The sequence below is a fragment of the Hippopotamus amphibius genome, chromosome 16 (assembly GCF_030028045.1).
Source record: "Hippopotamus amphibius kiboko isolate mHipAmp2 chromosome 16, mHipAmp2.hap2, whole genome shotgun sequence".
In the NCBI taxonomy this organism is placed as follows: Eukaryota; Metazoa; Chordata; class Mammalia; order Artiodactyla; family Hippopotamidae; genus Hippopotamus; species Hippopotamus amphibius.
Genome location: NC_080201.1, coordinates 4,253,361 through 4,274,513, shown reverse-complemented (window position 1 = coordinate 4,274,513; position 21,153 = coordinate 4,253,361). Strand labels below are relative to the sequence as shown.

Below are 21,153 nucleotides of genomic sequence, written 5' to 3'. Positions count from 1 at the left end.
ATGGATGTGTGTGAATATATCTGTGAGCATGTACACACTAGGAGGGCCAAATCGGCCAGAAGGTTGGTACGTGAGCTTACTGTCACCCCCATGGTGCCACTCGGTCCCCCATGGGCAAATGGCACACCTTTCCAGTCTGAGGTTGAGGAGTTGAGGTGCAGCTCTGGACAGCCCCGGTGGGGTGACCCGGGCCCAGGACTCACACCAGGGGACACCCACCCTGAGCCCCCTGTGAGAGGTCCCAGCACAGCTGTCTACACCTTCTACTCCCTCGACATTCTGGTCTACAGCGTCCAGGTTGAGTCCAAGTTCTGGAATCCATTAGAAACTCATCCCCACTTCATACCAGATCTGTGACGAGACCAGATTCCGGAATACCTCTAAGCCTCAGTTTCCTCATCTGCAAAATGGGTCAAATACCTCCCTCACAAGGTGGTTGTGAGGATTCAATGAAAAAGAAAGAGACGCGAAAGGCCTGGCTGATGGGGATGGTGACTGTGTTTCCGTCCCCATCTGTCTGGTGAAATTGCTCTCCGAAGTCCACGGTGGCCTCCTAACTGCTAAACCCAATGGGACAGCCTTGGGGACTTCCCTAGCGGTCCAGTGGTTAAGACTCTGTGCTCCCAATGCAAGGGGCCAGGGTTCGATCCCTGGTCAGGGAACTAAGATCCCGCAAGCTGCACAGTGTAGCCAAAAAAAAAAAAAAGAGAGAAAAAAAAAAATCCCTCCAGCGGGACAGCCTCCCTTGCCTTCCCACCTCTCTGCTGGCTTTCTGTACCTGCCAAACGTATGCTCACCCCACGTGCTTTCAAAACAGGGGCCCTCCTAGGCACACGCAGTCATGTAGCCACTCCTCCCATGAGTATTTCTTGAAGACCTACTGTGTGCCAAGCACTAGGGTGCACAGATAAGACCAAGGAGTGTCCTAAAGATAACAGAGGCTATTTATTGAGCACTTACTACGAGCTCGGCACCTTTCCCTTACACGCAGCTGCACATTTTTCCATCCGAACCTCTCTATCGGATCAGCACTGCTCATGATCCCATTTCACAGATGGAGAAACTGAGGCTCAGGGAGGTGAAGTGACAAGGAGCCACACATCCCTTTTCCCTGGTCACATCTAGAGCAGCGGTTCTCAAAGTGTGGTCCTCGGACTAGCAGCAACAGCATCGCCCAGGAACACATTAGACTGTGAATTCTGAAACTCCGGAAATGGGGTCTGGGAAGTGAGTTTAAATGAGCCACTGGAGGGGATTCTGATGCCTCCAAAGCCCGAGAACCACTGACCTAGAGGAAGAGGTGAGAAGAGGAGAGGATGGGGTTTTCAGCTCAGAGGACCCGCTCTCCCCCGGCCAGGAAACGGGGTGAGACAAAAGGTCTCGTGGGCAGAAAAGCTGAAGTGCCTGGAGTTCAGCCCCACCTTCCCCTTTTATTTTAAGGAAGTGATCATGTAAAGGAGCTTCCTGTATGGTCTGTTTTCTCAACATTGGAATTTACAGAATTCAAGGCATCTAGGCATGGTTCCCTGAGCATCTCACCAAAGACCACTGGGACTGTCCCCAGTGACTCTCCCTCCCCACCGAATCCCACAGCCCCAGAGAAAAGAACTAGAGAGAGAGCTGCTGAACCACGGTACTGGTAATAGGGAGATTTTCTGTGACCTCTGCATGTCTACTGACATAAGCCACCATTAACAAGCATTCGCAAATGCATCGCAAAACCACACACGGCCCCATCTCAGGGGGAGCCATTGACCAATAACAAAGCAAGGTTGGAAGCCCCGTCCCCGAGGACCATCAACGCCGTTTGCTGCCTTCGGGCTTTCTCTGTAGTGGCCCCAATTCGGGGCTGTGGACACCCTCCCCTTCCCACTCAGTAAGAGTCTTGCTCATGAAGAGATGGTCCTCACAGGGCATTAATGAACTCCACTCTCAAAAGGACTTGACCCTTTGGTTGGTCTGTGAAGCCTCATCATGGGCCAAGGATGGGTTATCAGTGTGAAACAGCTCCTGGACCAGCCGATCCCACAGCCCTAAGGACTCCTCAGCACCTAGAGACCCCAGGCAGGGCCCACTTGGTTCAAAGTCCTTCTCCTCTTTTCAAGGCTCCTTGCCTTCACTGACTCAGTAAGTTAATTTGCAGCATAAAGTCATTGCACGTAAAGTTCTCGGGACACTGCCTGGCAGAACTGTGCTCAGAAAGGCCAGCAGTAGTCACTAGGTGTTCTCTCCTCTGCAGCCCCTCCTGCTCCCCCACCGCCCTCCTCTATCCCCCTCCTCAAGCCTGCATTTCCCTCTCTCTCTCCTATCAATTCCTTTACCACCCCTTCCCTCCTCCCATCTCTTCCCTCCTCCAGCTCCAGGTCTAGGGCTAGACGGGAGGGAGGGACTTTGGAAAAGAGAGAGGGGGAAGGCAGGAGGGTGGGGCATAGGAAGGAAATAGAAAGACACAAAGAGGGAGGGATGACCACTGAGGGCATGGGAAGAGGGGTGAAGAAAAAAGGGGGATCAGACTTCCCTGGAATCACCAAGGCCACCAGGATGAGCTGCTCTAGTCATTTTCCCAAAAACTATGAATGGCACATAATCCCCACCAAGATCTCAAGGACTCCCTGCCCTCCTCCGCCCCTCCCACCCAGACTTGAAATCTCCTGAGGCTCAGAATCAGTGAGGGGCAGATTCTGACCAGTCACACCCAGTATTCTCACCACAGAGACCCTGATACAGGATCCATATTGACTGAGGGTCCCCACCTTCTCCCCAAAAAGACCCTTGTCTTCCCCTCTGCCTTTTCCCAAAGCTGGCACTGGCTGGAGGACAAAACCCAAGGAGACTGAGGCTCTGCTGTGAGCCAAGCAGTGTGAGGCTTTCTCACACTTTAGCAAATGGTCTGAACAGTTTTTTTCATCACACACAAAACACACACTCGGTGTAGAATAATTAGAAATACAAACAAGAGAAGAAAAAAAAAAGCCCCGCCACCTAAATGACCCCAGTAAACTCCCTACGTAGCACCTATGTAAACCATTGCGTGCATGTGCGTGTCCTTTGATCTTTTTAGCTGCTTTCATATCTGTCCAGCTCCTGTCATTATCCCAGCACCAACCACAGCGCCAGGCACATGGTACACATCCAATAAACATCTACTGGTCAACAGAAAGAAAAAAGAGAGAGAAGTAATCATTTCATAATTTCCATCCAACACTGAATTTCAGAGCAAGACAAAAGAAAGGGGGAAGGAGACAGCAGGAAATTGCCCCAGAGCTGGGCTGAAGCTGCCCTTACCTTATATAGACTCCCTAAGAAGTTATGCAAACAAGGTTCAGTAAGGAAAAAAACAACCCACACACCAAAAAGCTGAGCTGTCAGCTTCCACCAAGCAAGCTCCCTAGAGCGGGCATGAAAGGAAACGGGAAAGAATTCAAACATCCTGCCGCCTGGGGCAGAGGGACAGCTGGACAGTAGCCACAGCTGCATCATTTCCAGCGGGCTGCTAATGGAGCCCAGGCAGTGACAGACAAGGACCTGGAAGTGGAGAATGTCCTCTCTCTCTTGGACACAGAGGACAAGGGCTCTGTGGATGTGTGTACAGTCCTTGCATATGAGATCACACAGTCTATGGACATCGATTCTTTGTCCCACCCCTTCCTCAAAACAGGAGACTTCTCAAATGATTCCTTCCTCATTGAATTTTCATGAAATGAATGACCCAGCTTTCCTAGTTTGACAGAGAACACAAGAAAATGGAGTGCAGGATAGCCAGAGGAAAAGAAAGATGATTACTTCAGTAGAACCCTCAGGGAATGGGCTGATCTGAAGGCGCAGATTATCAGCTTAGGTAAAGGTTTTCCCCCAGTGACAAAGCAGCAGAACTTTTTTTTTTAATGATGACTTTTACTTCCTTAAATGGAAGTCAGTGTGTTACACTTGGCTACACCTTCTGACTTAGAGAACCGTGGCTGTACCAGTTCCTGGAGGCTCTGAGTACATGACTGCAGTGTTGACAATGAGATGCTCTGGGGACACTGAAGGATTCAATGTCTGATTGCCTGAGCACTCAATGCCCCGCTGTGCACAGCTCTGCAATCTTTTATCCACTTTTTATAGTTTTGCTGTTTCTTCCATTGCTGTTAGTTAGTCATTTGACAAACACTTGTTGAGCGTTTGTGGTCCAAAGACTTTGCTGAATAAGACACAATCCGAACCCTCAAAAAAGACACAATCTAGCAGGGCAAAACAGAAAAACTAAGTGTGTGAACACAGTGAAGGTAGCACCATAGCCTCAGGGGTATCACAGGGCATCTGAGAACATCAAAGAAAGAGAAATTAAAGCCAAAGAAATTAACCATGCCTGGGGGGATGGGGATCAGGCTTCACAGAGGAGGTGTTGTTTGAGCTGGGTCTTAAAGGATGACCCAGAGTTCATCCAGCTGACAGGGTAATGAGGAAGAAGGGGGCCCGTGTTCACAACTTGAGGGGTAGATTCTGACAGAACTCCACAGACAAAAGCACCAGCTTCTGCAGGCAAGTTCAAAACGCTTTCCTCTATCAGCCCCCCTCTCTGTCTCTGACTTGCCACAGGCTAGAGAGGCGTACAACTAGCTTCTTATTACTGTGTGTAAAACAAGAGTTTAAAGGCTCAGAATGACAGCCCTCAGGGCTCCTGCAGTCTATTCATCCCTACACCAGGAGCACAGGAATCCTGTGGACATCTCCAGTGCCCACAACCGTGCCTGACACACTGTCCACACTCAACAAACGTTACTTGAGTAAATGAGGAGCCTCTGCCCATCTTCTTTAGCAGCTCAGAAGCATTTTGGTCCCCAGTCCTCAACTGTGTCACTCCAGTGAGAGATGCTATCTTATAAGAATAGAATCAATCCCCTCCCTGGATTTTAAAGGTGTGGCTTCTAATGAAGAGACCAACAGAAATAATCAGATGTGGGCAGACAGGGAGCAACTGCCTGGTCTGGACAAATGTACCCTGTAATTAAAAGCGCCTGGGAAGGGCAGCCCAGGAACATGGTATTGCTAGGATTGCAATGCCTGCATAACCTGGGGCTTCTTCTCTCCCTTCCCTGCTCACATCACCAAGCACAGCGCCCAGAGGAGCAAAGCAAAAGCCAACCCCCAGCAGCCCAGAGAGCCAGTCCCACGTTCAAGTCCCAGCTCTGCTTCTCTCTGCTGTGTGACCAGGGCCCCGTGGCATCCCCTCTCTGATCCCCCCCGCTCCAAGTGGGGGCGTGGCGGGGAGCTTCTCCATCCCTTCTCAGAACCCCCGAGAGGTGGGGACGGACACACAAGTGGTTTTCACCCGCATGGCTGTTGACACTCGCAGCCCTCGAGTTCGCCCACACATTTACAGCTGACTCACCTCACCCTTTTATCGATTCACTTAGTTACTAACCCACTTGAACATCCAAGACAGACTTTCCTCTTCTCTTTAAGTACCCATTTCTGACGCAAGGGTTGCAGGCAAAGAAACATCTCCTGGGCGCCACTTCGGTGCCAGGCGCTAGACTGGAAGATGAAAACCCAGCTGTGGGTCCAGGGCTGTGTCCAGCTGTCAATCCTCATCAGAATTGAGGAAAGGCTCAGAACTGAACCTGGCACAGAGCCAGCGGGTGGAGCGCGTCTGGGACGCGTGCGCTTGGGCTGTGGCGGTGGGAAAGGCAGGACTGGCGGGGAGGGAAGAGTGGCGGAACCAAAAATGCGGACCTGGGAGGGAACCACAGGAAGGCCCATGAGGTCGTGGGACAAAAGTCATGAGAATAAAATGCATGCCGTTTGAGCAAAATCAGAGTCCTCGCCTGGGTCCCCAGGCCCCGGCTCTGTCCTCACCTCCCTGCACACGCGAGGCCACCACCCTGCTGATTTCTGCCCTCCCCCTCCCCCCCTTTCTTCTTTTCTTTTCTTATTTACTTATTTATTTGGCTGTGCGGTGTCTTAGTAGTGGCATGCGGGATCTAGTTCCCTGACCAGGGATGGAACCCAGGCCCCCTGCATTGGGAGGGCGGAGTCTTACCCACTGGACCACCTGGGAAGTCCCACCCCTTTTCTTCTTTACCTTTTCAAAACTGAGATAATTACATACCATAAAATTCACCCCTTTTAAATGTACAATTCAGTAGTTTTTAGTATATTCCGATCTGGATGAATTTGCTTGTTTTGGAAACTTGAAATAAACAGAATCACACAACCTATGGCCCTTCACATGTGGCTTCTCAGCATCCTGTTTCACTCAGTATCATGTTTTCAAGGTTCCTACATGTGGTAGCACGAATCAGTACTCCATTTGTTTTCATGACTGAGTAATATTCCATCAATGGATGGACCACATTTTGTGTATCCGTTCATCAGTTGATGGACACTTGGGTGGTTTTCACATTTGGGATTGTGAAAAACGCTGCTGTGAACATTCATGTACAAGTTCTTGTGTGTTTTATTCTCTCTTGGGTAGATGCTAAGGCATGAGATAGCTAGGCTTAGACTTTCAGGAACTGCCAAACTGTTTCCCGCGGCGTCTGCACCAGTTTCCTTTCCCACCAGCAGTGCGCAAGGGTTCTGATGCACGACATCCTCTCAACACCTTTTATTATAGTCTCCTAGTGCACGTGAAGTGATACCTCACTGTGGTTTGACTTGCATTTCCCTAATGACTAGTGATGCTGAGTGTCTCTTCATGTGTTTGCTGGCCACGTGCATGTCTCCTTTGGAGAAATGTCCACGCAAATCTCTTGCCCTTTTTTTACTTGGGTTGTTGGTCTTGGTATTGTTGAGTTGTAAGAGTCCTTTACACACTCTGGAAGCTAGACCGCTATAGGATGTTTGGTTTGAGGGCTTTCCCTTTTGCTGGGCTCACTCCTCGCCACACACCCGCATGCCTGGCTCCTTTCCATTCAGGTCTCGCCTTCATGTCGCCTCCACTTCAGGCCTCCCCTGACCATCCTGGCTAACAGTGGCCTCCCTACAATCCCTCTCTGGCCCGTTGCTTCATTTCATTTTCTTAGCACCTTCCTCTCGTTCTAAAAAGATCGGCTTTGCTAGCTTGCCTATTAGCTGCCCCCGCATTCAGCGAGTGTAAGCTCTGTGATCTGGGTCCCCCAACTCCCCCAGTATCCAGAGTGCCAGGCACATAGTAGGTCCTCAATGTACATTTGTTGGATAATGAGTAGTTACCAAGAGCCGGAGAAGAAGTTACTTTCCCCAAATTGAACACACAGCAGTAGGTTTTGCCAAATCAAGAACAGAACAAGTGATGTAAATCAGCTATACCTCAATAAAATTAAAAACAAAACAAACGCAAAAAAATCAGAGCAAGTGGCATCCCAGTTCACGGCTGCAAGAGCTCGCCGGAGTGAGCACAGGCCCTCCCTGGTCGGGCAGGGGGCTCACACAGGGGCTGCACAGAGCCTGGCTCTTTCCACTCCTCAGGAGCCCCAGTGTGTGACCCAGAGGGGCCCCTGGCCTGCTCAAGGCAGCAGCTTCATTCATTTGCAAGCCATGAACAATACAGTCCATTCTAGAGTCAGGGTAGGATTATAGCCAAAAAAGGGAAGAAAACTACTTCCGGGTCAGATCAGATGACCTCCAAGGGACATCCTTTCGGTCAAAAGTCAGAATTCTTCCCTGGGAAGAATGGAGGTGTTTGAATTAAGGAGTGTCGCTCCCCAGAGACCACCACAGGCTTTCCACTTGAACAAAGGCAGAAAAATTACATCTGGGCTGCATATTCTCAGAAATGTGCCACCAGCCAGAGGCACAGGCCTCGGGTCTGCCCCTTGGCGTTCAAGAAAAAAGCTTGTGGAAAATTGTTAAGAGAAGAGCTCCTAAGAGTTCTTATTACATAGAGGAAAAACATTTTTTTTTCTTTTTATTGTATCTATATCAATATATTGTTAAGTACACCTACTATGGTCATCATTTCACAATATATGTAAACCAAACCATCGTGCCGTACCCCATACACTCACACAGTGATGCGTATCAATTGTTTCTCAATAAAACTGGGGGGAAAAGGAGCGAAAAAAAGAAAAGAGCCCACCCATGGTCTTCCCTCCTTGTTTCCAAAGAATTTCAGCTGCACGTGTTGGGAAGCAGCAGGGTGTGAGGAGTGGCAGCCAGGAGCTCAAGCACTGGGTGAGAAACACAGCTCTGCCTCTGTGCAACCCCTGCCCACTGCCTTGATGGCTCTGAGCCTCAGTTTTCCTGTCTATGAAATGGGAATGACAACAGGGCCTACCACATGGAGTCATGGTGTCGATGAAATGAAATCATCATTAGATGACTCTCGCGGGCAACACAATGGACCCCAAAGACGTCCACGTCCAAATTTCCAGAACCTAGGATTCTGTGTCGTGACGCGGCAAAGGGGATTTTGCAGGCGTGATTAAATTAAGGACCTGGGCATGGGGAGATTATCTCAGATGATCTGAGTGGGCCCAATGTCATCACAAGGATCCTCATATAGGGAAGACAGGGAGGCAGAAGGATCAGAGAGATGGCATCGTGGGAAGGACCCAACCAGCCACTGCTGGCCTTGAAAGTGGAGGAAGGGGCCGCCAGCCAAGGGATGTGGGTGCCTCCAGAAGCTGACAAAGGCCAGGAAATCTATTCCCCTTTTGAGCCTCCGGAAGGAACACAGTTCCGCCCACACCTTGAGGTCAGCCCAGTGAGGCTGATTTTGGACTTTGCCCTCCAGAACTCGAAGATGAGAAAATTCTGTTGTTTTAAAGCACTCAGTTTGTGGTCATTTGTTACAGCAGCCACAGGAAACTCATACAATGACCTCAGCACAATTCCTGGCACAGTAAAAGCCCAGCGTCCGCCATTATTTTTTAAGTATTATGATTACTTATTATTGGCAAGAAAGCTTATACAAATGCACTAATGATTAAAAAAAAGAATAAGTGAATGAGGAAAAATGAGACAGATGATCAGCAACTAAGTCCAGAACCCAAACAGGATGTCAGGCAGGTTAATTCCAAATGCACTGATGGAATAAAACACAAAATGCTGAGGTTAACAGCCCTGCCTTCACACACAGGCCTCTGGGGACCTGCCCCTGCAGAGGCCACTGAGCAGAGTCTGAAAAGCCAAAAGCATCAAATTAAGTCAGTGAGGAATGCAGCCACGCACGGGCTCCGGGGCAGGGAGCTGGGCCAGAGGCCAGTGGGGGTGAGGGTTTCAGAGTCTCGGCACCTGCAGACCCTCCAAACGGGCCATTGGGCTGTTATGGCAGAGGGGACAGCGAGCCATCCAGGGGTGAGCTCAGCTCTCAAACATCTCAGAGGACTGTGTTCATTCATCTATTCAACACACACCTGAGGAGACTGCCAGGTGCTGTTCCAGGTGCCGATGGTACAGCAAAGAACCAAGCAGAGCAGGCTGCCACCCCCAGGAGCTCAGATTCTAGCAGGAGAGTCAGACACCAAACAGATACATGAACGCTCACGTGGATATCGCCTGGGGAGTTGGTAAGTGCTACAGCCCATGACTTGGGTCCACACAAGGGAATAACATACCCACTGGGGAAAAAGAGATGGGGACTGGGTACCCATGAGGGGTGGGGATGCCCCACTGAGGATACCACCGCCAGAGAGACAAAGTCTCCCTTTCCAGGATCTCCCTGTGGAATTGAAGAAACAGACGCACAAGTAACTGCTGCAAAATGTGATGAGCATCGCAAAGACAAGGAGGACGTCTGAGTGGAGGGGATATTTACACTGGGCCTTGATGGATGTATAGAAGTGCTCCAGGAAAGCAAAACAGATGAGGACAGGGCCAGATGAGGGACAACCGTGCACAAGTCCCAAGCAAGGGGGAGGGCAGGGCAGCACAGGACAGGGGGAAGGCTGGGAGCCTCGGACACAGACCTGGGTTCAAAGTCCAGTTTTTCTACCTATTACATCATCTCAAGCAAGTGACTTCTTTTTCTTGAATGAAAGATTCTTTAAGTTCTGTAGTGCATTACAATTTTCAAAAGTTTCACACACATGGTTTCATTTAATTCCGTAATAACCCTTTTCCCGCCTTGCTCCTATGTTGCCCCCCTCCCAACTGGTAACCACTAGTGTGTTTTTTATCTCTGTACTCTACCAAGCAAGTGACTTTCGACTCTCCGAGGAAATCATCAGATTTCTTATCAGTAAAATGGGAATGGCTCCTACTCTGGTGTCACTGTACTTACTACATACACACCCCTCGTGGATAAGAAAAATCAGCTGCGCTAATACATGCAGAGCGCCCACACAGTGCGGGGCATTTGGCAACCATGGGGTCAGAATCATGTGCTGAGAACGTTCACAAGTGGGGTGAGCTGGCGAGCATTCCGTCCTAAACGACATTCCGTGCCATCTCTAAGCATTTGGACCTTATGGGCAAAAACTACCAAAGGTTATTAAGGGGAGAGAAAAGCACCCCCATCCCCACCTCCGCCTGGACTGCAAGCTCACCAGGGTCAGGAAATTCAGCATTCAGCAAATGGTTTGCATACAGCTGGCACTCAATAAATGCCCCGGAGAAGGAAAAGCCAGGGTCAAGGGTGGAGCCCAGGAAACACCCACACTTATGGGGCATGAAGGGAAGGAGAACCAGCAGGAGGAAGTGAGAGCAAGAGATAAAGAGACAGAAAAGGAGAACTAGGCGAGCTTTGCAGTACAGAAGCAGAGGGAAGGGGAAATTATCTTTTCAGTAAGTGGCGGTCACTGATAAAGCCTGGAAGGAGGGCAAGTGGAATAAAGACAAAGAAATGGCCACTATATTTGGCCACCAGAAGGTGACCAGGGGCCTGGGCACGGGATGCCAAGCTGCAGATATGGGGGGGATGTCAAGATGTAAAGAGGTGAAAAAAGGATGGGAGATGAGGACATGGATATAACATCTATACGATCCACCAGCAATACTTTCAAAAAGTTTCCATTAACATCTGAAGATTTTCAAGGAGCAAAACTCAATTCATGGGCTTCCCTGGTGACGCAGTGGTTAAGAATCCGCCTGCCAATGCAGGGGACTAGGGTTTGAGCCCTGCTGCAGGAGGATTCCACATGCCGCAGAGCAGCTAAGCCCGTGAGCCACAACTATTGAGCCCACACGCCACAACTACTGAAGCCCACACACCTAGAGCCTGTGCTCCACAACAAGAGAAGCCACCACAATGAAAAGCCTGCGCATCACAACGAAGAGTAGCCCCCACTCACCTCAACTAGAGAAAGCCTGTGTGCAGCAGCGAAGACCCAACACAGCCAATTAATTAATTAATTAATTTTAAAAAAACCTCAATTCATTTCAACTAGTTGAACACTTCTGTTGAACCAGAGACACCCTACTTACCAGGAAAAGGGACATCTAGCAACCTTCTCCATGGGAAACGTGGCCACGAACTCCAAAGCAAGCACAAATATCCCCCAGAAGGGCCGTCACAAAGCCTACGCAATCTTATGACACAAAGAAGCCACACAGTGCAGCTCAGGGCCTCCCAGCAACAGATGTGTGGGCCAAGAAGGCAGTGGGAGACTGAATTTTGCAGAAAACTGTGATGGTAATGTCTCAATAGCCCTTCAGGTGCCACTTAAGGATCAACACCCAACACTGTTTCTGAAGCAATAGAAACGATATTTCAATCAACCTTTGATGAATGCATGATGGATAGATTATTTAGCTCTTTACAATGTCCAAAGCACCATCACAGATTTACAGCTTCCTTTTGACCTCATATTCCCTTAGACTCACTAGACAATTTCTCTCCTTACTTTCGCACTCAAATTTCTAAATTTGAGCAATGCTAGGGGGAAAATGTGTATGTACAACTAGGGGGAGAAAATCCAAGTGCAGAAGAGCCAAATAGACTGCACCACTTGTATGTGTGTTGTACAACTGCACACACAGAGGCCATGGACTGCAGGTGTATTTACCTCTTTCCCATCCCATCCCGCTTGTGGTAATAGCAAAGATTCTCTCCTTGACTAAACTCTAACCAGGCTCTTCTGAGCTCTTTTTCAACTAGGTCTCAACTTCCGGACTTCTGTGTTCATCTCTGCCTTATCCATTTTCACAAGGATCCTGCCAAGTCAGTTGTGCCTGAATTCCCCCATCCTCCTTATCTGATCACCCTTGATATCTAATCGGGCTCCTCATCCCCACCCTCCCCCAGGGATGTCTGACCACTGGCCCGCCTTCAGCAAGAATTCCCCCCACCCCTGACCTTTCCTCTTGGTAACTTTCTACCCACAGATCCCCACCTTGCTCCTTGACTATAAATTCCTTCTTTTCCTTGCTGTATTCAGAGCCTCATCTCTGTCCCCTGTAATGGTCCCTACACCTATCACAACAGTTCCCTGAACAAAGTCTGCCTTAGTGTTCTTTAACAAGTGTTAGAATGAACGGTTTTTAACAGTAAAGACACCCCCGTTTTCCTTAGGAACCATCCCACTGCCACACTCAGTCCCTGGTAACGCTGACCCCACCCCAGAGGGGAATTACCTATGCCTAAGCTAATGCATTTTGTCACTCTTCCTGGGAGCAGAACAGACCAGAGAAGGGGGCTGTGAGAGAGAAGGAGGATGTACGGTCAGGAAGGGCCTCTTTCAATCCCTTTCTTAAACATCTATGACAAGGGGTTGGGCAGCGTCCCCTGATATACCTCCCATGATGGGGGTCTCACTACCCACAGTGACAGCCCATTCTAACGTGAGGCCAGTTCTTCCTCAGCCAAACCCAAAATCTGTCCCTGAAATTTCTATTGTTTGGTCCTCTACCACATGGGGCTGGGATGAGGGTAGGAATACTGAAGAAGTCCACACCTTCCACAGGACAGTTCCTCAAACATCTGAAGACAACACTCCTGTCCCCCTGAAGTGTCTTTCCAAGTAAAATATGCCCCATTTCCTCAGTCAATTCTCACATGAGAGGTTTTGAATTCCTTGCCCAACCTGGATTCTCCTTTTTCATCCTGTCCCAGCCATCTACCCTGGGTGCTATGGCCAGCACTCTTTTAGAGGGAAATGATAAAGAACCCACTCGAGATGGCTTAAGGGAAAAAAAAAATTGGCTCATGAAAGCAAACAGCCAGGAGAGAGCTTCAGGCATGGCTGAATCCAGGAGTTTAAGCCATGTCATCTATTCTCCACCCTCCATCTTTGGCTCTATAGCTGCATTTTCAGGTTCCTTCTCCAAATGGTTGATGGGTCCTGCAAGCCCCAAGCCTTCAATGTGCTTGCAGGTTTCAATCCCAGAGAAAGATAAAGGGACCCTTTCCTAAGAACTGTGTCCAAAGTCTAAGGGATGGAGCTGATTGGTTTGGCTTGAGTCACATGGGTCCAACATCAAACCAATCAGTTAACAGGCTTGTTAACAGTTAATGGCTTACTCTTATTGGCCAGGTCTGGGTCATGTGCCCTCCCAGTGAGGAGAGGCAGTCAGCCCCACTGGAACTACACTGGCCGAGCAGGATTATTATAAAATGAGAGGGAGAAGCTCCCCCAAAGAATGGGATGCTGGACAGACAAAAACATGGAACCTCACATCTCTCTGTGAATGATGCTTTGAGTTGAACACTCCAGACTCACCAGAGCATCATGGGAATATCATCTGCACCCAGAGAGACATCTTCCAAGGTGTGGTTATTAACAATAACCACAGTTATTGAGCACCCACTCTATACCAAGCCTTGCCCTACAAGCTTTATGTGTATCATGTCAATTTACCCTCACAACAACCCGGTGCACCACGTGCAGTCACCATCCCCATCTTATGGACAAAGAAAACAGAGAATCTGGGAGACTTGCCCAAGGTCACACAGCGCAGCAAGGCTACAAGTCAAGGTAAGACACCCTGCCTCCACCATCAATGCGCGTAACTGATCGGCTCTAAAATCTGCACCAACGGAAAACTGGCTTCATTCCCAGATGTCTGGATTCTTTCTAAAATAAAACTGCTTGCAACAGAGTACTTTGGGGTCCATCAATAAAAGATCTGTTAAACAGTGTTACATTTAAATGAGGGAACGTAATGGAGCCACTTTAAAGGCTGGGTGATGACAACAAAACATCAGCTGCATGAGGACAGGGGCTTTCTCTGCCTCCACATTTATCCTCAGTGCCTGGAACAGCTATACCCTACAGAGTAGCCGCTCTGTAAACACTGGAGGAAGGAAGGAAGGAAGGAAAGAGGGAATGAATGAATGAAGAAATTTCTGAGTGTTAAACTATATCTGAACTGTACCTGGCTTTTATTCTCTTCTTTCTGCTTAGCTTGCTTCCTGGATATTCTGCAAAGGACGTGCATTACTTGGAAGGTACAGAAGCAAGACGATTTCATAGCCTGAGCCATTGCCCCGACACATACGCACGATCTGTAAGCCCTTTCTGCTGAGATCAGAGAGATCACACGGCCGGTCAGTGTGGCAAACAGCTCCTTTCTCCTTTGCCAGCTGAGCCCTAGCTCCTCCCGACTCCCTGTGGCTCTGTTGGGGCCCCTTCAGCACAGCCTGGTACCCATTCCCTTCCCGTCACCTCTTCCCCTCCCATCTCTCTTGTGCTCTCGGACCACACACTGCACATCAATTAAATCCACCAGCGAGGTGACAATCACAGTGATTAGCATTCACGGGGCACTTTCTGCGCCCTTGGCACCACGCACCTGCTTCTTCAATCCAGCTGATGACCACATATAGCAAAAGAATGAGCAGGTGAGTAAACGCACCTGCTCCAGGTCACATGACTGCCAGGTGTTTGAACCCAGGCCGTTTGAAGCAGCCCAGACCTTTAACCACTGTGCTAACCACCTCTTACCATGTCCTGAGCCCCTACTGCATGCAGACTCGGGCCAAAGATCTAATGCATGCCCGCGTGGGGCCTACTGCCAGCCTGGGGTCAAGCGCCTCTAGTGGGCGAACCCAGAGCTGAGTGCCTACTGTGTGCTGAGCTGGGGCACGCACTGAAAGCTTCAGCGCACAAAGCACGCTGCCATCCTAAGCGCTAGGAGAATAAAATTAACGATATAAAAAGTAACAGTAACAACAGCCAATGCGCTCTCCTTTTAGACATATCATTTCAGTTAACCCTCCCAGTCACCATCCGAGGCCAGTGCCACCAGGACCCGCATTTTAACAGACCAGAAAACTGTGGCGCAGAGGAAGGAATGTCCTTGCCCGAGGCCGCACGGCAAGAGGCAGAGTTTCTCTGACTCCCAAGGGCCCTGGCTGTGGAAATGCAGAAGAGATTGCACCAGGCTGGTTTGCTGGCTCAACCCCAGATGGGCAGATACAGCAGAGAGGAATTCCACCCAGAGGGAACCTCCAAAATCACTGGCCTGCAGGCTGGGAGTGTTACACAGGGTCAGGCCGCAGGTTGCGCTAAGAAGGCTGTGGGCAGGGCTTCCTAGGTGGTGCAGTGGATAAGAATCTGCCTGCCAATGCAGAGGACATGGGTTCGATCTCTGCTCCAGGAAGATCCCACATGCTGCGGAGCAACAAAGCCCGTGTGCAAAAAAAAAAAAAAAAAGGTAAAAGAAGGCTGTGGGCGCTCCCGGGCAGGAGATGTGGGTGGGGGAAAATGGAGTGGAAAGCCAAGCAGACAGTCCGCACTTAATGCAACGGGCAGGTGGGAGCTATGGGTGGTTAATGAGCAGAGGAGAAATTTGATTAGAGCTGTGCTTTAGGAAGAGTTACTCCCAATGGGGGGTGGGGCTGGGGTAGAATGAACACAAGACAAGAAAGAACAAGGGCTGAGAGACTGTTGCAATTAACGGGGGCCATGGACCTGTTCTGGGATTGCCTCTCTTCTGGAAGCAGCATGCCTTCCTTTTCACTCTTCCCTTAGGAGACCACCCTCCCCTACCCTGTGTCCTGGTTTGGGTGGGCCTGCCCCTGCCCCCACTCTCAGGGGGAGCACTGATCCCGACCTAACCAGCCAGCACATCAGTGATCAGTTCACAACAAGCACGAGAACCCAGCCAGGCCGAAGAGCATCTGCCAGTCTGGAGACTTCCACTGAAATCAGTGGCAAAGGGTCTCTCTGCCCCCATCAGCGTGGCTCTGCCTGCAGCCTGGCAGCCGGGATGTCAGTGACCGTCTCCATCACCGCTCAGGGAGAACTGCCCTCCTCCCCCGAGAAGGGCAATGAGGGAGGAAGACAGAGCTAGAAGCGGGAGGAGGGGTGAGTGATTTGGGGCAGCCTTACCTGCAGCTAGTACTTTGCCTGGACTTTGCAACCATGGAAACTACAGACTGATTTTTTTTTTTTCTTAAGCTAATTGCACTGGGCTTCTCTCACTGCACCTGACAGATCTCTGACCATCCCACATGGACTGAAGTTTGGGGCAAGAAGCAAGAGTAGAGGTGGTGATGGAGCAGTTAGTGCAGAAGGAAGGGGACCAGGTGAGTCCAGCGCCGGAAGAGCCAGTGCAGAGCACAGAGAGCTCCAAATCCTGCCGGCAGAAAGAAACAGGAGGACAAGGGCCCCACGACCTTCCAGATCCATGACCTTCAGGAACCAGCTCCTGTGGACAAGGACTGGCCAGCCTAGGGGCTGAGAAGAGGTGACAGGGAGAGGATGGATGGGCAGATTCCATTCTGGAAAGCCCGAGGGAAGGACAGGAGAAGGAAGACAGTAGCCAGAGGGCAGAGGAGGGGCAAAGGAGGGCGTTTCAGAGAGGATGCCCGAGGAGGGGCTGTGAGGGAGGAGAGAGAGCCTGGGGGCGGGGGGTAGGGGTGGGGGGGGGGGTGGGCAGGGAACCCTCCACCCTCTTGTTCCCTGAACACAGAGGGAGGAGAGACTAGGTACAGTTTTCAGGCTCCCAGGTTCACTGTGACCCTGTGAGAGATTTGGAAATAGGAAGGCTGGGCCAGAGCCAGAGCCTTGGGCCTCTCAGGACACCTGGCTGGGGATGAGGGCCACAGAGAGGCCTCCCTGCATCACATGAATGGGCAAATGTGTCTTCTGTAACCTACAAACAATCCCACAAGCCCTGACCAGAACCTGCTGTACCACTGAAGAAGCCTCATGGCTTAGAAGTGAGACCTTAAACCACTGCCTTAGCAAGCAGGGGCCAAGAGCACAGGCCTCAGAGCCAGCCTGCCCGGGTTCAGGTCCCAGCTCTGCCATGACCTTGCTGTGTGATGTCAGGCAAGTCACTTAACCTCTCTGGGCCTTGGTTTCCTCACCTACGGAAGGGAAGCAAGCTCAGTAACGGAGACAAGGTGTGTCCAGTGCAGTGACTTGCATATAGAAAGTTACTAGTCAGCGTTCTGAATCCTCGGTCACTGGGTTATGAGGACACAGCAGTTGGATGGAACCGGCTTTTCTAAGACAAACAAGAGCAGACACGACAACCATAACTCGCCTATACATTTGTCCAACAGATGGCGGGGGAAGGAAGGCGGACTTCCAGCCCAAGCAGACGGAGCCTTCAGATCCCACAGCCCGTTCATAAGATTGACAAGCAGCAGGGAAAGCATTTTTAGTTCTCCCACCAGGCCCTCCCCACTCCCATCCCTGCTGTTGGGGGAGGGGTTGGAGTAGCAAACCACAAAGCCCCAGGGAGGGAGGAAGTGTTCTCTGACCACAGCCTCACCCGATGGCTTGGAGCATCTGTCCGGAACCTACTCACAGGATGCTCTTTCTTCCCAGGGTCACCTTCTCCTACTCAATGGAGAAAACAATAGCTTCAGAGGTGTGTGTGTGGGGTAGGGAGGGGGAGACCCCAGTCTGATGGGGGGGGGGGGGGACGGTGATGGATGGCCGGCAGGAGGAAGCTGCTACTTTACTGTCCAGAGAGGAAGGAAGCTGGCCTATGAAAAAGCCTCAGAGCCAGCAAAGCAATAACTGCTGCTGAAGCTCCCAGTCATACACCAAATCGTGGGAGCCAGGGGTCTGCACTTACTCCACCTGTAAAAGTAGCCATCACGGTGGCGGAAGGATAGAGGTGGTTGAGAGACTGGGCTCCTGAGTCAGGGGCCTGGGTTCCAATCCTGGCCCCACCAGGTCTCCACGAGAGACCCCATGCACCTCATTAGATGTGAGTTGTAATAATACTTTACACATCTGATATTTTAAACAATCCTTTCCAAAAGCAGTGAGTGAACTTCTAGAGGTAGCTCTCAGGGAGACATGTTAGTTGAGAGAAGATTTAAAAAACAAAACACACACAGGAAAAAAACCTCAATACCACCCAACCCAAAGCAGACACTTTATAAATATTCTTTGAATTAGAGTAAGTGTAAAATACCATTTGAATAAAGGGACCATTGGATGATCCTGGGCACAATATTGTACTTTTTATTTCACAAATGACCATGTCATTTGTACAGGCACTGACTCCCGCATCCTCACAACATCCCTCTAAGATTACAGGTGAGGAAACCAAGGCCCCGTGAGGTTAGGCGACTTGTCCCAAACCACACAGCTAGAAAGTGGCCACACTGGGATTCCAACCCACCTTGCTGACTGAGTCCCCACCCTAACTTCCAGGCTGTGCTGCCTTTGTCTGAATGTATCTATTTCCAAGCTGGAGACCAGAGCTTGGAAAAAAAGAGTCCATTCTCCAATCTCAGCTTTGAAAGGCCCTATTACCAAAGATGCTGGACCTTTTGCTTCTATGGGGTGGGGTGGGGCTGTGGTTATACATGCATGCATTCTTTCCTCCTAATGGTTCAGCACACCCCAGGGTAGGGCATGAAGTTTACAAATCCTAAGGATTTTGCTTGAAAGACTTCTTACATATGAACACACCTGTGTAATCGCCTCACACATCAAAATACAAGGAACATTTCCAACCCCACCCACATTCCGTGTACCCCCCCATCAGTGGCTATCTACCCTCAAATGTGACCACTCTTCTGAGTTTTCAGACCACAGATTAGCTTTGCTTTTTCTATAATTTCATATAAATGGGATCATATGGTATGTACCCTTTCATATCTGGCTCTATATTCTACAAATATAACACCAGCACATGAACAATGATGGGGGGGGAGGGGGAGTTGGAAGCTGACCATTTCTATTTCCTGCAATAAGTACCACGATGGTTTTTATTTGGGCTCACTAACCGATGGAAGGGAAAAGTGGGGAGGGCTGGACCCTGGAGTTTGGAACTGCGAGACTTGAGGGTGGAAAACTAGTGACCCACAGGGGGCAAAGGAGCTGCCCTGCCTGAAAAGGTTACCGTGGGAGAGAGGAAGCCAGGCGGTCACCTCTGATCGCTCTGGATGCCCAGAGGGGAAGAAGCTTTTATAAGGCTTTAAAACGCTCAAATCTGGTTCCTCCAGCGCCAAAGGCGCCCAGGGTGGCCACAGGCTTCTCCCAGTTTGGCCCCTGCCGCTCCGCTCCCTGGCACTGACAATTCCCCCCCAAAGACGGGGAACTCCCCCAGAAGGCGCGTCTCCCTACCCGTGCACTGTTGGATGAAGTCCTGGTACTCCGCTCCCTGCTCGCCGGGGACGATGGTGGAGCCGTCATATTTAAAAGTCACCCTTTGGATTGGGAGAAGAGAAAAACACACACACACATCAGCGTTGGTAGCTGCATGGCAGAGCTTCCAGCAGGACAATCTAAAAGATGCTCTGGCTAGGGAGACGCCAGCGCTGGCTTTCCACACTGTCCCGAGTTAAGGCTGCGGGAAGACAGCACGGGACGAGCCTTCATCCGTCCCGTCTGGACCACGGCTCAGCGCACCAGGCCCCTTGCGAGCCCGGGGAGTGGGGCTTGGAGAGCAATGGAAAGTTCCTCACCAGATGACTGCCGAGCCGTCGTCGCGCACCAGGTTGTACGCCGTCCGGCAAGCCTCTTTGTCGATCTTGGTGGCCATCGCCGCGGTGCCGCAAGGGGGATGCGGGGCTCGTAGCGACGGAAGAGCGCGCTTCGGGCCGGCTGCAGGGACCGCAGAGGAGCGGGGCGGCGGCGCGCCGAGGGCGGGCGGGCGGGCGGCGGCGGCGGCGGCGGCAGCGCGGGGAAGCGAGCGCTGAGCTCCGAGCTGCCAGCTCCCGGCTGCGAGCGCGGGTGCAGTTCCGAGCGCGGCTGCAGCGCGCGCCGGACCCAGGCCGCGCCGCCCCGCCCCCCTCCGGCCATTGGCCTCCCGGGACGCATCCCGCTCCGCCCCCTATCTCTATTGGTCGTAGGGGCTTATGGGGCGGGGCGTCTTTACTCGCCCGTGGCCAATCCCAGCCCGAGTGGGTTGCGCAACTCTGCGGTGGGGGCTGGAGAAAGGGGCTTTTTCCTCCTTCCTCCTCCCTCCTCCTCCCCACTCCCTCTTCTCCTCCCTCCCCCAACCCCTTCCTCGTTCTGCAGCCGTCCCCCAGCTTCTCCCCCCATTTCCTCCTCCCCAAGCCCTTTCTCCTTTCCGTTTCTCTTGTCTACTCCCTCTCCCTCCTCCCTCCTCAAGTCTCCCTCCTCCTTATTCTCTCCCCTCTCCTGGCCTCCCCTCCTCCTCCTCCTCCCTCCTCCCCCTTCCCTAACCCCCTCTCCCTCCTACCTATTCCCACCTCCCCTCCCTTCCCCCTCTCCTACCCTTGCCTCCCCTCCTCCTCCCTGTCCCCCCACAACAGCCCCTTCCTCCTCCCTATTCACTCCTCCTCCCTGCCCTTCTCCTTCCCTCCTCTCCCCTCCCTCACCTTGCATTCCCCCCCACCATCCCTCCCTCCCCAGACTGCAGGGCTGCAGAGCTCCACGGGAGGCCTCCAAGTGGGCGACTTAATGCACCAAACCCAAGGAGACTGCCGCTGCCCCCGTGTTTGGCTCCGTGGTTTCTAGGTAGGGAGGAACTGGAAAGAATAAAGCGTTTTTAAATAGGAGGGGATAGAAAGGGGACTGCTTCCAAAACGCTGGTGAGTTACAAGGTCAAGGCAAGTAAAAAGGCCGGACCCCAGAGACCCGGCTTTTGAATTGCATCCAACCTGCCTCTTTAACTGTGGGCCCTTGGACAAGCCTCAAAAACTCTGATTAATTTCCTCCAATGGAATAATAATAGTACTGACACCATAGTTTAGCTTTATGATTCAATGGTACCCATTTTGTAAACAAATATGTTAGACATTCAATAAAAGGTCATCGTTGTTAGTTATTAACTAAAATAAATCCTAATTAGAAACCCCGAAGGTCAGGAACAATGTCTGATTAGTAATAAAATTCTCAATTCTCAATGGCAAACAAACAAAAAACA

General features: G+C 51.0%; 1 protein-coding gene across 1 annotated transcript in view; it reads right to left on the bottom strand.

The window, feature by feature from the left end:
- Positions 1 to 20,005, bottom strand: part of COTL1 (coactosin like F-actin binding protein 1) — a 41,863-nt gene extending 21,858 nt beyond the window's left edge. Inside the window, exons 1-2 of the mRNA XM_057713583.1 lie at positions 19,727 to 20,005; positions 19,386 to 19,468 (exon numbers count right to left, since the gene is read on the bottom strand). Coding sequence (XP_057569566.1) covers positions 19,386 to 19,468; positions 19,727 to 19,803 — 160 coding nt within the window. The 5' untranslated portion in view covers positions 19,804 to 20,005. The remainder of the gene's footprint in view (positions 1 to 19,385; positions 19,469 to 19,726) is intronic.
- Positions 20,006 to 21,153: the final 1,148 nt, after the last annotated feature.